The following is a 16659-nucleotide window of genomic DNA, read 5'->3' on the forward strand; positions in this document are numbered from 1 at the left end:
AGGAGCCAGGGAAAAACTGAATGATGGTCAAGAAACGGGACTACTGTGTTCATATGCAATAGACTCACCAGTTTACGACGTAATGGGAGTCGGGCATTTTGCATGCTGGTTCAATTCCTGTGCGGGACACACCCTGCTTTGTGGCGACTTCTCACCTTCAGTTCAGCTTCCTGCCATGCACATCTGGAAGGTGATGGCTCAGGTACTTGGGTCCCTGCCACACACAGGAAACACCTGCATTGAGCTCCAGGTTCCTGGCTTCTGCAGGCCCAGCCCTGGCTCTGGAGGCCATCTGGGGAGTGCACCTGCAGATCTCCCTTCCCTGCTTCTTTTCCTTTCAAATAAAATGGAAATAAATTTATCAGAAATATTTAATATCAAATGGTAATTTTTGAGAAAATAGTGAAAGCAGATCTCCATTGACATCAGGAAAGCTGCAGGGATATTCGGGGTTTCATTTACATGAAGGAACTTTTTATAGCCAAAAATTGTGACTTGCTTTACTGATTTGCGTTATCTGTAAATGCTAGCAGTGAAGTGACTCAACTATGGCTCTTTATCCTCTATTCTGTGTGAGGAGATGAGTACCATTGGTCACCTAATTCTCTAAAATCTATTAGTCATATTCTAAAATTCAGAGTGCTAGATGAAATAACTTCCAAAATGAACATCATTTCATAGAACAGCTTCAAAATAGCTGATTGGAATGAAAAATTAGTTCCACAAGCGTGGAATGAAATTCCAGAACTCTGCAATCATAACTGTAATCTGAGAACAAGGGGCAAGGTGATGAAAAAGGTTGCTGCTTCAAGAGCATGAGCTGAGCTCACTGGTAAGCTTCTTCCCATTAAAATGTTACTGTGTTTCAAATATTTGAGACAAAAAATAGATGCTATTCCCAAACTACCTGTAGAATTTTCCAAAAAGAATTGGTTTTCAGAATTGTCAGTCTGGATGTATTTTGATGAAAGCTTCACTTCTTTCAATAGCACTAGCTCAAATTTTAGATTTAAGTCTTCCATCTGTTAGCTCCTGTTACCTATCAGATGGAGATCAGATTGCATGTTGATGTCTGTGACACACAGGAAATACCATCTGTAAGATACAGAAAGGAAGTCCCTGAACGGACCTCATTTCCACCCACCCTTGGTGGGCACCAACACCTGGCAGGAGTACGTCAGTGCCAGGGAAGTTAGCACTACTCGTGAAGTTTTAATGTAAGGTGGTAATCACTAATGACTTACAGGGAGCACATCAGAACTCTGGCTAGACTGCATCTGAACAGCTCACTGAGCGCCTCCTTCCGGGCGAGCGTTTTTCAAAGGCAAGAGAACAGCTACAGTGAGTTTTGAATCAGTCTCGATCATTTTGATCAGATAAGCCCCCCCTACATTCACATTTATAAACATTTCATTTCTTGATAATGATACGTTCTCTGTTGTCAGATGTAAATTATTGTGGTTTCAGAAGTGAACATAATTTTGTCTGTTTTGGAGAATTTAAAATATAATCAGGGAGAAACAATTTTAGTTGACAGCATACACAGCTGCTTTACTTCTGAGCCCTACAGAGATTTATCTGGCTCTTTTCTTGAAAAAAAAATTTCTAATATTGTTGATGTCCATGTTATTCATTAATATTTTTGTTGTTTCCTAAAACAGATATAACTTAAGTCACTGAACAGAATTGTTTTCTTTGTTTCTTAATTTTTAATTTTGTGTTTAATATTGTTTACATCACAATCTTAAGTTTTTTGGTTAGTTTTATATGAAAAGCACAATGCCAGACAGAGACGGAGTGACAGAGAGAGTGAAAGATCTTACATCCACTGGTCAACTCCCCAACTGTCCCCCACAGTCAGAGCTGACCTAGGCGAAGACCAGGAGCCTGGAATGCTGTCCAGGTCTCCTCGGTGGGTGACGGGAGACAGCACGCGGGCCGTGCTCAGCTGCTTCCTGGGTGCGTAGCAGGAAGCTGGGTGCAAGCGGATCAGTCAGGACTGCAGTCGACACTGTGATACGTAAGGCGTCACCCCAAGTGGAGGCTTAAAGGACTGTACCACAGGGGTATTTATTACTCTGTTCGGCCAGTTTTACATGGGACATTTGACACTGATTGCTTTGTTTTGGATTCAAGTGCCTTTTAAATGTAGATTTTGTAGAGCCACATAGGATAGGAGATATGGAGAACATCTTGAAGATAAGTGTCTTGGAAGAATTGGTGACGTTGTTTAAAGTATCCTAGTTTTGGCCATTTCATTCCATGAAAATTATTTTAAAGTTGCTTAGCTTATGTGAAACCATACTTTTTTTGTGGAGTCCTGGTAAATGCCTTGCGCAATATTGGATGCTTTTCATGTGTAATTTCCAGTCATCACCACAACAGTGCCAGTTGGATCTTATTAGCACTGTTTTACAAATAAAACAACTGAAGCTTGAACATTAGCACATTAGCAGGAGCGCAGTCAGAAGTGCAGTGACTGAGACTTGAAGCAACACCATGTGAATGCTGGAACCCCACATGGTGGCTTTACTCACTTAACCCAGCAGGGGAGCTTTCCCGACTTATATTGACAAGCACGTGTGGTTTGTACAAAGAGATTTTCTGAAACAGTTTTGTACATGATTGGATGCATGTCCCCATCATGAGAAGTAAGTCCAGAGACACTCACTTGATTCTAGTTTTGGCACCAACATTAGCAACCAACTGAAAATCCTAGGTGTCAAGTCAGGTGCAATGGCTCAAGGGCTAAATCCCCACTTTGCAAGTGCTAGGATCCCATGGGCACCGGTTCATGTCCTGCTGCCCCACTTCCCATCCAGCTCCCTGCTGTGGCCTGGGAAAGCAGCAGGGGACAGCCCAAAGCCTTGGGACTCTTGTACCTGCATTGGAGACCAAGAAGAAGCTCCTGACTCCTGGCTTCAGGTCAGCTCAATTTTGGCAGTTGCAACCATTTGGGGAGTGAGTCAGTAGATAGAAGATCTTTCTCTCTGTCTCTCCTTTTCTCCATAAATCTGATCTGCCTTCCCAAGAAAAATAAATAATTCTTTAAAAAAAAAAAAAAGCTTAGGTGTCAGTTCAATTGGGCCTGGGTACATGTTCTCGAATAATGAAAACATTAGTCACTCTGGAAGAGAAATCCCTATAACTAATAGCAAGTTTGTGGTAATTAAACACGTTTGTAAGTTTCATATAAATAGTACTGCATTGCTTATAGTCATATTGTTATGATTTTTTTATAACTACTGTGATGATCATTTTAATGGTGACCATTATTCCTCTTCCAGGATAAGGAAAATAAACCTATTGATATATGAGATGGCCTAATGCTTGGGTTCTGCAGCAATGACCTTTCATGGGCAGTCCTTTCTGCCCTCCATATTATTCTGTGAAAACAATTCCCCAATATGCATTTTGGAGAGAAATCCGAGATCTCTGTCTTCTTTCTGGAAAACATTGTAATTATAGTTGTACTATTTCTCATCTTCTCCTTCAATAGGGGAGTTCATCAAAGCATTGTATGAGTCGGATGAGAACTGTGAAGTGGATCCCAGCAAGTGTTCCTCCAGCGAGCTAATAGATCATCAGAGCAACCTGAAGATGTGCTGTGAGCTGGCTTTCTGCAAGATCATCAACTCCTACTGGTGGGCTGGCACCTGTGCTTCATCCCTGCTTAATCCAGCTGCACTCTTTTCCACATAAGCATCATTGCAGTGTTATTTCTCAACCAAAAGCTAAAAGTTCCCCTAACACAGTTTTGTTTAAAATCTAGATCTCCATTGAAAAAAGAATTGCTGATACGTATATATTAATCTTTCCAAGAATATTGGAACTGTGTCCCCTAATAGCAAAATCATTTTTCTGGCTTTCTAAAATATTGTCTGGTGTTCAATAGCTGTGTCATGAATTTTGGTCATTTCTCCTATTCCAGCAATTGGTGAGGTTTTAGAAGGTTTTTTGATGAAGAATATTTGGAGACTATAGTGAGCTATATTAAACCAAATTGGTTAGTCAGGAGCCTTGTGTCATTTTTTTTTTAACTGGGCAAGATTACTTTTGCACTAACGCAGAGTTTTATAGCTTTGGGCTCTCCGCCTCCATCTGGCCCCTGTGAACTTGCTCCCACCTCCTAGGCGTGGACCAGGCAGAGCTGCCCTCCTGGGTCTGCTGGGTCCTCAGAGTTTGGCTCCAGGGCGAAGGTGGGTGGGTCAGGTGGCATCCTTTGTGCTGCCTGGGGTTTGGTACTTTACGCTTACGGGGTTGGGGTATTTTTTTCCCTTCTCCAGTGTTTTCCCCCGAGAATTGAAAGAAGTGTTCGCGTCATGGAAGCAGCAGTGCCTGAACCGTGGCAAGCAGGACATCAGTGAGCGACTCATCAGTGCCTCGTTGTTCCTGCGCTTCCTGTGCCCAGCCATCATGTCTCCCAGCCTTTTCAACCTCATGCAGGAGTATCCTGACGACCGCACCTCTCGGACGCTTACACTGATTGCCAAGGTCATCCAGAACCTGGCCAACTTTGCCAAGTAGGTGATATTACCATAGCCGCTGACAAAGTACGTTGTTTAAGTAATATATAGGGGCTAACATTTAGATTAGGAGGTAATCTTACCATTCATATTTTCATTGTGATATTAATAAAAATAGCCAAAAATCAAGCACATCTTCTGTGTTAAGTAATCTGTTGTACATAAAGGGAATATTGGCAGCCACTGCAGTATCTACAAAGAATATTTGGTAATAGGTAAAGGGTTGCAGATGTAATATTGAGTGAAGAGTGCTAAGAAGAATGTTTTGGCCAAAAGAAAAAGGGAGTAGATAAAGAATGGTTTCTGTGCTGCTCCCCTGGCATTGTAAAAACGCAGGCATCCCACTGTGAACGAGAGTGAAAGAGCAGCCGCGTGCGTGTATTCTGGCCACTCCACAAAGGACAGTGTTGAGGAAAATGCAAAAGATGGGACGGGGACTGGCTGTCCGTGCTTAGAGTCTAAATACAATTCTCACAACTTTAATTTGGATCTTAAAAAGTGTATGTGCATCCATGTAGACATGGCATGCAGGCCAACTTGGCAACAATAGTACCAGGAGGATTTCACATCGGAGTGGCATGTGGATGTTCATTGCGTATTCCCTAACTTGTATATTGGTTGAAAGTTTTTTTTTTTTAATTAGGAGAAAGGTACTCAAGAATGCAAACAACAGATAATGTCTGTGTAGCTAAGATCAGTACACCCACAATTTCTTCTTTCCACTTTTCATTGTTTTCAGATCTTTTAATCCATAAATTTTATTAATTTTATCATTTAAATTATTCTAAGACATGACCATACATGAGCTAGCACTTGCAAAATTCATCACAGATTAACTCAATATTGCATCTTAAAGACAAGTTTGCATTACAATATATTGAAGAAAAAAAGGAGTCTCAGAGCCCAGCACAGTAGCCTAGTGGTTAAATCCTTGCCTTGCAACTGCCAGGATCCCATACGAGTGCCAGTTCGTATTCCGGCGGCTCCACTTCCCTTCCAGCTCCCTGCTGTGGCTTGGGAAAGCAGTCAAGGACGGTCCAAAGCCTTGGGACCCTGCACCCATGTGGGAGACCTGGAAGAGGCTCTTGACTCCTAGCTTCAGATTGGTTCAGCTCCTGCTGTTGGGACTACCTGGGGAGTAAACCAACGGACGGAAGATCTTTCTCTCTTAATCTCCTTCTCTCTGTAAATCTTACTTTCCAATAAAATAAGTAAAAAAAAAAAAAAAAGCTTCAATGAAACAGACAACAGATAGTTCTCTAGTAAATAGTGGCTTTCTAGAAGAGCACTGTTGTAAGTTTATGTGTCCTGTGCAAAAACCCATATGGAAATACACTTGTATACCTGTGTTTGGGCTATTCTGGTAAAAATTAATTCTTGTCAATTGTGGGACACATTTTTTTTTTAAGATTTATTTTTATTATTTTTTGATTGGAAAGGCGGATATACAGAGAGGAGAGACAGAGAGGAAGATCTTCCATCCGATGATTCACTCCCCAAGTGAGCGCAACGGGCCGATGCTATGCTGATCCGAAGCCAGGAGCCTCTTCCGGGTCTCCCACGCGGGTGCAGGTTCCCAAAGCTTTGGGCTGTCCTCGACTGCTTTCCCAGGCCACAGGCAGGGAGCTGGAAAGGAAGCGGGGCTGCCGGGACTAGAACCGGCGCCCATATGGGATCCCGGGCATGCTAGGCGAGGACCTTAACCACTTGCGCCACCGTGCCGGGCCTCAATTGTGGGACACGTTTTACAGACTTATGGTAGGCTCGAAAAAGCTGGAGTCCAGTCAGACTGGCAGTTCTTCCATAGCAGAAACAAGCAACAAGAACAAAGCTTGGAGAAGAATCCAGCAATGTTCCCTCCCCTTGGTCGGTTGCATTTTTGACTTCAGTTACCTGTGATCAAGCGCAACCTGCAAATACCAAATTTCAGAAATATAAATAATTTTCAAGTTGCATGCAGCATGCTGAGCCTCTGCCAGGGTGTGAAGTATTCTTTTCTGATGTACCCAGGCTGTATATGTTTTTCACCAGTCAGTCCCTTAGCGGCTGGGTTGGTTGTTAGATCAGCTATGGCAGTGTCACGTTGTTATATGCAGGTAGCCCTGGCTTTGCTACAAAGCACACGAGTGCTAGCCATTCACATCTGCCCAAGAGAGGTCGGAAAGTGCTTTCCTTATGGGAGAGGGTTAGAGTCTGTCATTTAGATGTAGGTAGGAAAAACATAGTGTATGTAGGGTTCGGTACTGTGCAGAGTTTCACGTATCAGCTGGGAAGGCTTGCAGATAGGAGAGGCTGCTGTGCCATACATTTGGAAGTCTTTGAAGAGGCCAGCAATACTGAAGGGTTTTTACTGGGGAGCATTTATTTGAGTGGTAAGTAAGGGCTATATTTGAAAGATCTTCAAATGCCAGGAAAACAGAATAAACAGCGTGGCTTCATATTATAGAAGGGGAAAGTTCTTCAGAGTCCTTGAGTATGCATTAAAGTCATACTAAGGAAGTGTGTTTTAGTATTTCTTACTTACAGATAGTACAAACAGTCATTATTTCTATAAATATGTAAGTTTTACAGCCATGTGTGAAATCAACTCAAAATGATGAGTACCTTGGCTTAAACATGCCCTTTCTCATTTTCTCACTCTCTTCCTTTTAGGTTTGGTAACAAAGAGGAATACATGGCATTCATGAATGATTTTTTAGAACACGAATGGGGTGGAATGAAGCGCTTTCTTTTGGAAATCTCTAATCCAGACACCATCTCAAACACGCCAGGCTTTGATGGTTACATTGATCTGGGCCGAGAACTTTCGGTTTTACATTCCTTACTGTGGGAAGTAGTTTCCCAACTTGATAAGGTAAAGTAGGTGGTTGCCTAATGAGAGATGACAGAGCGAGCTACGATGGCCCTGAATTCTGGGAGTGTCTGTCCTCACCCTTGCCACTGCTGGAGCACAGCCTACTTTGCCCTGGAAGGCTAGGCCTAAATGGCTGTCAGTTCTGAATAAAATATGCAATATGCAACCACGAGATTCTAGAAAGCCATGAAGTTCAATTTATATATAACACATTTCTGAAAACTTGCCGAGGGACTAACATTAAATACTGGTAAAGCAGCCTGATTCTCACACAATTGATGAACCTGATGTACTGATTTCTTAGTGAAGTTTAGAATTAGGGAAATACTGAGTTTATCAGGTTTACGTAACTTTACCCAGGAAAAAAGCATTTTTATTTTTCAAGTCTTGATATAATTATTAATGCTAAATGTTCTACTATTGAATAAAACACTTTATTATTTCCAGATTTGATATAGTTATTAGAGCTAAAAATCATATGTGGTCTCAAAAATCCTGATTATTTTTCTCTGCAGTTATAAATGAAGAACGCAGAATTTTGTCAATTTTAATCATTTACTTGATGGCCAACACCCAAGTATTTTGTTGTGTGCCATATTTACAAGTTAATGTGTAACATGCCAATCATTTTCTTGAACACCACAAAAAGAAGTCAATTTTGTGGTGGGAAATCCCCTCATCAGCTTTGGCTAGGTTTATCCCAAGTGTTTATCGGCATTTGTATTTGATGCACATATTTTATGAACATGTGTATTGGTATGTCAGAATAACTCAAAAGACAAAACTATTTTTCCATAATAAGGACACATACGTGCCTGTATTTTTTCCCCATTTTTCTCTTGTCCATTAGAATCTGTAAGGAAATATATTGCATGAGCAAAGACCGCCTTCCTAAAGAAGCACAAACCCAGTGTGTGCCCCAGTGTTGAGAACATTCCAACAGTCAGCTGTCCTGTATCCCCCCATACTGCTTGCACGTTGAAATGACCCCGAGATGCGAAGTCCTAGCCCTGCTGAGGGAGCATGACCCAGCTCCGTGGAGCAAGGACAGGCCTCCTTCAGATGGCGTTTGTACCACTGGAGCGGCGAGGAAGTCTTGGTTGTTCAGAAGACAAAGAGCGCCCATAAGCAGCCGTTAAAACTTCCCAACAGATGAGGGCGCTGTGAGACCCATAGGAGTAAGAATTCCAAAAAAAGAGAAATATGAGAGTAGTGAAGGAGGCACTGGAGTGTTACTCTTATTTGAACAACTACGGTGGACTCTGCCGTGATCTTTATGAAACAGGCCCGGTTTATTCAGAGTGATCATGCCCTCCTCAAAAGTCAGTATTTAGTTCTGAAAACCTAGAAATGCATCTCCTACAGTTTATCTGATTTTACTGTTTCAAAGAAAAAGGAAATGACAGTGGCTTACTGGCAGCAGGTCAGGGTTCCCAGGATCCGAGTGGGACAGTGAATGGCAGCTTTGGCCGTGCCCTGTAGTGCCCTGGGGTCCCGAATGCAGCACCTCCCTGCTTGCTGGCATGCATCTCTTACTCACACGACCCCCTTTCCTTTGGAAGTTTAATCACACGGACACTCCTGTGGTCTTGAAGCTGCCTTTGGTTTGAAGGTGTTTGGCTCTTCCAGTACCCTCCCCCACCCTGGTCGGCTAGCCTTCCACCGATTCAGTTTGCTTTGCATGCCTGTTTTAGTTGGAATGGCAATAGTTTGGTTGTTTTGAGCATGTCTTTTAATTTTTATTTGCATAATCCTAATTTCTATTTCCTTTCTTTCCTCAATGTCCGCTGCACCTTGTCTCGCCTCCTCCATTCATCGACGCCATGGTTCTGCTGCTCCATAACAATGCATTATGAACCTGCCACCCCCATGCGCAATCACCCACCCTTCCCTCCAACACACCCCTCCATCAACGCGCACCATGGCCGCCACAACAACCTGTGGTGGATGTCGCAATGCTTGTTGTCCAATTAGGGTGAAAATTCCTTCCTACAGGCGACCGTGGCAAAGCTGGGGCCTCTCCCTCGAGTTCTTTCCGATATTACCAAGTCTCTGACTAACCCTACGCCAATACAGCAGCAACTGAGACGTTTCACTGAGCATAGCTCGAGTCCAAATGTCAGTGGAAGCCTCTCCTCCGGGCTGCAGAAAATATTTGAAGACCCCACTGACAGGTACGGGAGAAATAATGCTGACATTTGGCAGAAACCTGTTGAACTTATTTATATGTTGGATTTACAGCTTGAAACGTTTTCAGCAGTTGTAAATAATTGTCTGACCTGAGACAAACCCAGAAGTTTGTCATAATCCACAGAATCCAGGATAATTTATTTTCTGGGATGATAGCGTAGAGTTAGATTCATTGAGTGCGTAAGCAAATCTATGCCCTGCTTGGATGAAGGCTGTGACGTTGATGGTTTCACTCTGGAGACCACCAGTTAGAAATCTTTTTATGGCCGGCTGGTTAGCTGGACAAGCAGACACAGCGCCGGCGCTGCTGCTTTCGGAACTGGGTCCCTGGTTTGTGCACTTGGAGCACCTCTTAAAGACTGGAGTAGATCTCATTCAGTATGAATTGCAATCCCTTGGTAGGATTTTAGAGCTCACTCTAGAATTATTGGGATTCTAGTAAAAGTTGAAGACAGTGATGCGATGGTCTACACAGTGTTATTTAAATATGCAGGATTTTATTCTAAGAACTGTAGTGATGGAGTCATAATTTGCAGAGAAATGGAAGTGACCTTGCTGGGCCCAGTGACCCTTCAGAAGAGTTTGTACACCTGACTGGTGAATTGGCCTCACGAGTTACTAGTTCTTTCCTTTTCCGCAGTGATTTGCACAAGCTCAAGTCTCCCAGCCAGGACCACACCGACAGCTATTTCCGAGGAAGAACATTGCTGCTGGTGCAGCAAGCCTCCTCCCAGAGCATGACTTACTCTGAGAAGGACGAGAAGGAAAGCAGCCTTCCGAACGGTCGGAGCATCTCGCTCATGGACCTGCAGGACACTCACGCTGCCCAGGGCGAGCGTGGGTCCATCATGCTTGACGTGCCCGTGCGCCTGGCCGGAAGCCAGCTTTCCATCACCCAGGTGGCCAGCATCAAACAGCTGCGCGAGTCCCAGAGCACCCCCCAGAGTGCACCCCAAGTGAGAAGGCCCCTGCACCCAGCCTTGAACCAACCAGGCAGCCTCCAGCCCCTGTCCTTCCAAAACCCCGTCTACCACCTCAGTAACCCGATTCCGTCCATGCCAAAGGCCTCTGTGGATTCCAGCTTGGAGAACCTCAGCACTGCCAGTTCCCGAAGCCAAAGCAACAGTGAGGACTTCAAACTCAGTGGGCCCAGCAACAGCAGCATGGAGGACTTCACCAGGCGCAGCACGCAGAGCGAGGACTTCAGGCGGCACACCGTGCCCGACAGACACATACCCCTGGCTCTACCGCGACAGAACAGCACCGGGCAGACCCAAATCCGAAAGATGGACCAGGCTGGGCTGGGCGCCCGAGCCAAAGCGCCGGCCTCCCTGCCGCACAGCGCCTCCCTGCGGAGCACGGGGGGCATGTCGGTGACGTCCGCGGCGCTGGTGGCCGAACCTGTGCAGAACGGGAGCCGCTCCAGGCAGCAATCCTCTTCCTCCCGGGAGAGCCCTGTGCCCAAAGTGAGGGCGATCCAGAGGCAGCAGACCCAGCAGGTAGGGGGCGCTCTAGGGGCTGGCTTCTGTCGGTCCACCTGTAAATGTAAACCATTGGCAATCCCATTGCTGTTGGCTTTCCAAGTCCCAGTCTTGTTCTGGAGGGAGCGAGTGGCCGGGAGGCTCCCTGCTCAGGGAGGCAGCAGAAGGTGCTTGAGCTCAGTACCTCAAGCCCTGACTCACTGAGGCCTTGACCTCTCCGAGGCCCCGCCTGCCTCAGCCAGTACCTGGCACAGAGCTGTGCTGAGTTAAATACTTACAGAGATCTGTAGGCAAAGGCAACCACAGCGTATTTTAACACTGTGAAAATTAATCCTAATTTTCTTTTCCTTAAGCTTCCAGAATAAAGTTTTGTGTTCTAAGACAAGAATGTAAAGTCACTGCTCCCATTTTATTCCCCAACTCCCCGTGGAAATCGCCAGTCCCATCCGTGTGTCCCCTGAACGCCCGATGGACAGGTGCCGCAGAGGGCCAGAGGATAGACTCACGGGGTTGACGCGCACCCTAAGCACACACACACACAGCCCGAGCCGGTGTCCCCCCGCTCTGCACACATGACAATTTCCAAACTGTTTTTGCGACAAATAGAAATGTTTGCCAGTAACCCAGTCATTTCTACCTTACATGTTAGATTTTGAGGTGCCAGTCTGTACTTTATTCTTTGAAATGAAATAACCTTAAGAACATACACACGCAGAAGTGAGGGCACTTCAAAAAGGTTTTTAAAAAAATGAAAGAAACCATGGCTGGCTCTAAAAATAAATTCTTTTGTGCTGAAATAAGTTTATCTATTACTTCCATGTCTCCACAAACTTTCTGAAATACCTCCATGTGTACCTGTCATCGACAGATATTTTCCCCTAAAAAGTTTTGTTGAATTCATTGAGTTTTGGGGAGCCTGATTGTGCTTTGTAAGTACTAGGGAGTTTTGCGACTGGAAGCCTCGGTGCCACATTGTTTTATGCACTACATCCCAGTGTGTGTCTGTGGTATGTTTGTATGATTTTCATTTAACTGCTTCTGCCTCAACTCCAATGAGATCCTTTTCCCCTACTTTGTTGTCTTTTAAAAATAGTGAAACATTTACAGAATCCAGGATACAGAAGTTAAAGAAGGAATAAAAACCATAACAAAGTTAAGCAGATTCTGAGAGCAAACTTTTGGACAGAACTGCTCTCTGGGCATTCTTAATTTTTAAATTTTCATTTTGTTACATTTTCTAAAATGTCACCGATCCAGTTGATTTACTAAATATTTTCAGCTAAAGAAAGAGGGGAAATATGCCTTTTATATACATTTATATGTATACATGTACATATATGTGTGTGTATATATATTTCATGTATGTAATCTGTATATGTGTAAATATAGGCCATAATTCAAAAAAGTTTATGGAAGGGGCTGATACAAGGGTGGAATTAGCTAAGCCTCTGCCACAATTTCATCCTGTATGGGCACTGGTTCAAATCCTGGCTATTCCTTTTCTGATCCAGATCCCTGCTATTGTACCTGGGAAGTCAGTGGAGGATGGCTCAAATCCCTGGGACCCTGCACCCACGTGGGAGACCCGCTGGAAGCTCCTGGCTCCTGGCTTCAGAGAGGTCCAGCTCTGGCTTTTACAGCCATTTGGGGAGCGAACCAGTAGATGGAAGATTCTTCTGTCTTTCCTTTTCTCTCTGTAACTGTGTTTTTCCAGTAAAAACAAAATCAGTCTTAGGGGCCAGCATGGCGACTCATCAGGGTACTCCTCAGCCTGCACTGCCAGCATTGTGTCCCAGCTGTTCCGTTTCAGTCCCTGCCTATGGCCTGGGGCACAGCAGAGGGCTCAACTCCAGGGTCCCTGCACCCCAACAGGAAACCAGAAGGGAACGCCGCTCAGCTCCAGCCATTGAAGTCATTTAGGGAGTGAACCAGCGGATGGAAGGTCTTTCCTGTCTCTCCTTTAATGTGCCTCTGAGTAAATATTTAAAAATAAATGAATAAAAACAAAAAGCAGAGACTCTTTGGGGAGGCTCCACAAGTGAAGAGCGACGCAAGTGAAGACCGAGGGTGCGTGTGGCCACCTGATCCGGCCATCGGGTGACAACGACCCCCATGCAGTGCAAGAGGCCAGCGACAAGAACCCGGCTTGGAGCAGCCTGAAGATGAAGTGGGTGTGCTTTTACGTGGAACTGCACACAGAAGCGAAAACTGCTCAGAGAATGTCTCACTGGAGAAAGTGAATCATCTAGTGAAGATGGATTTGAAAAAGAAATGGAAGCTGAGTTAAACTCTACTGTAACAACAGTGGGAGACAAGTGATCCTCGCTGGGAACAGGGCCTTCCTCTGGAAGTGGGAAAAGTAGGACGGTTGTGACGAAGTACTATGATGACATAGATTTTGATTCTGATTCTGAGGAAGAAGACAGAGCAGCAGGGGAGACCAAGAAGAAAAAGAAGAAACGATACAGGATTCCAACAAAGGATGAGTTACTGTGCGATCTTGAAAACGACGACAGAGACCAGGCTGGGTTGATGCACAGAGAAGGGGTTGCTGTGGATTTGGCCTGCAGAGACCACGCTGCAACAGCAGCCGGCTCCCAGTAGTGACACTGTGCTGCGCTGCCCTGCCTCAGGACCACCCTGTGCCTGCACTGCCAGACGCGTGAATCTTACAGAACTCAGCATAGAGCCATGTTCGGGACGAAGTGCTCTATCAGCAGTGAGGAGGTTCTAAGGTACCAAGGCCGGAGAACAGGAAGAAATGGCGAGGCAGAAAGAAGATGAGGTCTAACCAGGAAGACGCGTGCCGCAGGTGGACACGGGCGTGGTGCTGTGCTCCGAATGTCCCACGGAGGTGGCCGTCTTTGACAAGGATGAAGTCTCACTTCTTCAACGTTTAAGCAAGCCACTCCTAAACAGTGTGACTGCACCTCACTGCCCGATGCTGCGTCTGCGGCAGCTGTGGCCGGCTCCCTGGTTGCTGCGTGTCCGTTGCTGTAACAGGAGTTGTTACCTGAGAAAGTGTCTTTATGGATGAGAACAGTTATCAGCCTTCATCATTTCTCCCTCTTTTTTATCCTTTAATTTTTTTAATTGAAAAGACGGATATACAGAGAGGAAGAGAGACAGAGGAAGATCATCCATCCGCTGGTTCACTCCCCAAGCTGCCGTAATGGCTGGAGCTGAGCCAATCCAAAACCAGGAGCCAGGAGCTTCCTCTAGGTCTCCCACATGGGTGCAGGGTCCCAAGGCTTTAGGCCATCTCGATTGCTTTCCCAGGCCACAAGCAGGGAGCTGGATGGGAAGTGGGACTACCGGAACTAGAACTAGCGCCTATATGGGATCCCAGTATGTGCAAGGCATGGACTTTAACCACTATGCTATCACGCCGGGCCCTTTATCCTTTAATTTTATTTCTTCCTAATACCAACATGATTAATATTCGTTCTATCTTTTTGATGGACATTTGGAAACTGTGAGGCTTTTCTTTTAAGATTTATTTATTTTTATTACAAAGTCAGTTATACAGAGAGGAGGAGAGATAGAGAGGAAGATCTTCTGTCCAATGATTCACTCCCCAAGTGAGCACAACGGCCGGTGCTATGCTGATCAGGAGCCGGGAACCTCCTCCAGGTCTCCCACATGGGTGCAGGGTCCCAAAGCATTGGGCTGTCCTCGACTGCTTTCCCAGGCCACAAGCAGGGAGCTGGATGGGAAATGGAGCTGCCGGGATTAGAACCGGCGCCCATATGGGATCCTGGCGTGTTCAAGGAGAGGACTTTAGCCGCTAGGCCATGCCACTGGGCCCTAGGCTTTTCTCTTATTAAAGCTCTTTAGAACTGAAAAAAAATAAAATAAAAAGCTCATGGAAAGTTAAATAATAAGGAAATATTTTGATACAGAAATTTTAAAATCCATACATTTTTATTTGTTGTTGTTGTTGTTTTGTTGAGAGGCAGAAAGATGGGGACAGAGGAGGACCCCACTGTCGGGCTCTCCACAGAGACTGGGTCTGGGCCAGCAGCCCAGCAGGGTCTCTCGGGTGGGGAGCGGGAGTGTACAGGAGCTGTCACCGGCAGGGGCTGCAGGCGCGGCTGGAACTCAGCTGCTCCCTGGAGTGGAGGAGTCTCAGCTGCCGGGCTGGAAACCCACTGCTCCACAGTCTCGGAAGACACCTCACATGTATGGTTTCAAGAAACACCTTTATACCAAAATGAGCTTGTCTTTACCTCTGTTTGCCGCTGCCGTTTTGAAGTGCCCTGCTGGGTGTGCAGTGTGTGTTTGTAGGAGACCATCATCATGTCATGAATTTGTTCTCTTGCATGGCTTTGGCCCACCAGCCTCTAGTTATATCAGTACTTTCAAAAAATTAGATGTGTTTATTGAGAAGAAAATTAGAACTGATTTTAAAGATAGAATATTGTGTGGAAAGACACATACGTCGGGGCGCTGAGGGTAGCTGGAGGGTGCGGTGGGTGAGGCCGGCTTAGAGAACCCCGCGGAGAGGCAGAGGGCCAGGCGGAGGAAAGGCCTCCTGTTCAGAAGTTAACTTGGATCTATCCCTGGGGGAAAAAAGGAAAATTAAAAAAAAAAAATTCTGCTTACCCACTCCCCCAATATCTTCTTTTTAATTTCATTTTATGGCCCAGTTTGAGAGGTTCTAAGATTCACCCACCCCTTCCCCAAACTTCCTCCGTATTGTTACCCCCAATATCTGCTACCCTCCATTCCCAGTGCCCCATGATACGAGCTAGTTGTTGCTAGGTATTATAAATGAAATCGCCAGCCTTCTGACAACCAATTTAAATATTAATTTTTGCCCCACAACCATTGGTGGACGGGAGAGTGTGGGGCGGAGCCTCAGGGAGGCATCCCAGCAGACACAGCTTTAAATGTTTGTCTTTGTGCCTCTGTGGGTGCTGACGCTGTCATAGGACTCCCTGGCTTTTAACTGCTCAGGTTTCTGATGTTCTGGCCTTGCTCTCTGTACCCAAGACTGTTCATTTTTTTTTGAACCCAGGCCATTAGCTGTTTTATTCCTTGCTTTTGTTTCTTGTGTAGGATTCTCATTCCATAAAATTTCTGTACAATCAGCACATTTTTTTAGGCAAATTCCTCTGAATGCTTTAATTGCAGATTGTGTAGGGGAATTCTCTCCCAAATGCTAGAGGATTTCTTTGTGGGGATTGTTCGGTAGCCTCGGTAATTATCAGTGGCTTTGTCCCATGCAAATTCCATTCGCATGGTAGCACAAAGGAGCAGCCATTGTTGGCAGTGTGACGAGCTTCTGTGCTCTCCATGGGGTAAGCAGAAAGGAAATGAAATAGTACACAGAGATGGATTTTTTTTCAGGGACCTATCATTTGCATTTTTTTAATCCTTTGTATGCTCTACTTGGACTTCTCATGTTGCTGTCTGTTTTGTCTCTCATGACTGTCCGCTCTCTGCGTAAATAATACACTTTATGTACATGATATGAGTTGTTCAGGTTTACCATGCTGCCCGACCTTAGGAACTCAGTTTTGAAAAGGCCTTCTAAAATCAGCTTATGCCATGGCCTCTGATAACAATACTGCAGTTGGCAAACTGAGGGTTGCTGACCCCTCTG

General features: G+C 45.1%; 1 protein-coding gene and 1 pseudogene across 4 annotated transcripts in view; both read left to right on the top strand.

The window, feature by feature from the left end:
• RASAL2 (RAS protein activator like 2) overlaps positions 1-16659 on the top strand; it is a 303879-nt gene that overhangs the window by 272785 nt on the left and 14435 nt on the right. For 3 of the 4 annotated variants that reach the window (XM_040984310.1, XM_040984309.1, XM_040984312.1), the window contains 5 exons: positions 3500-3644; positions 4287-4523; positions 7179-7380; positions 9355-9554; positions 10211-11069. In XM_040984310.1, the coding sequence (XP_040840244.1) occupies positions 3500-3644; positions 4287-4523; positions 7179-7380; positions 9355-9554; positions 10211-11069 (1643 nt within the window). The remainder of the gene's footprint in view (positions 1-3499; positions 3645-4286; positions 4524-7178; positions 7381-9354; positions 9555-10210; positions 11070-16659) is intronic. The other variant, XM_040984311.1, reaches the window with a different exon arrangement.
• LOC121159223 lies at positions 11520-13966 on the top strand (annotated as a pseudogene).

This window comes from Ochotona curzoniae, unplaced genomic scaffold (assembly GCF_017591425.1).
Source record: "Ochotona curzoniae isolate NIBS_2020 unplaced genomic scaffold, NIBS_Ocur_1.0 contig_4105, whole genome shotgun sequence".
In the NCBI taxonomy this organism is placed as follows: domain Eukaryota; kingdom Metazoa; phylum Chordata; class Mammalia; order Lagomorpha; family Ochotonidae; genus Ochotona; species Ochotona curzoniae.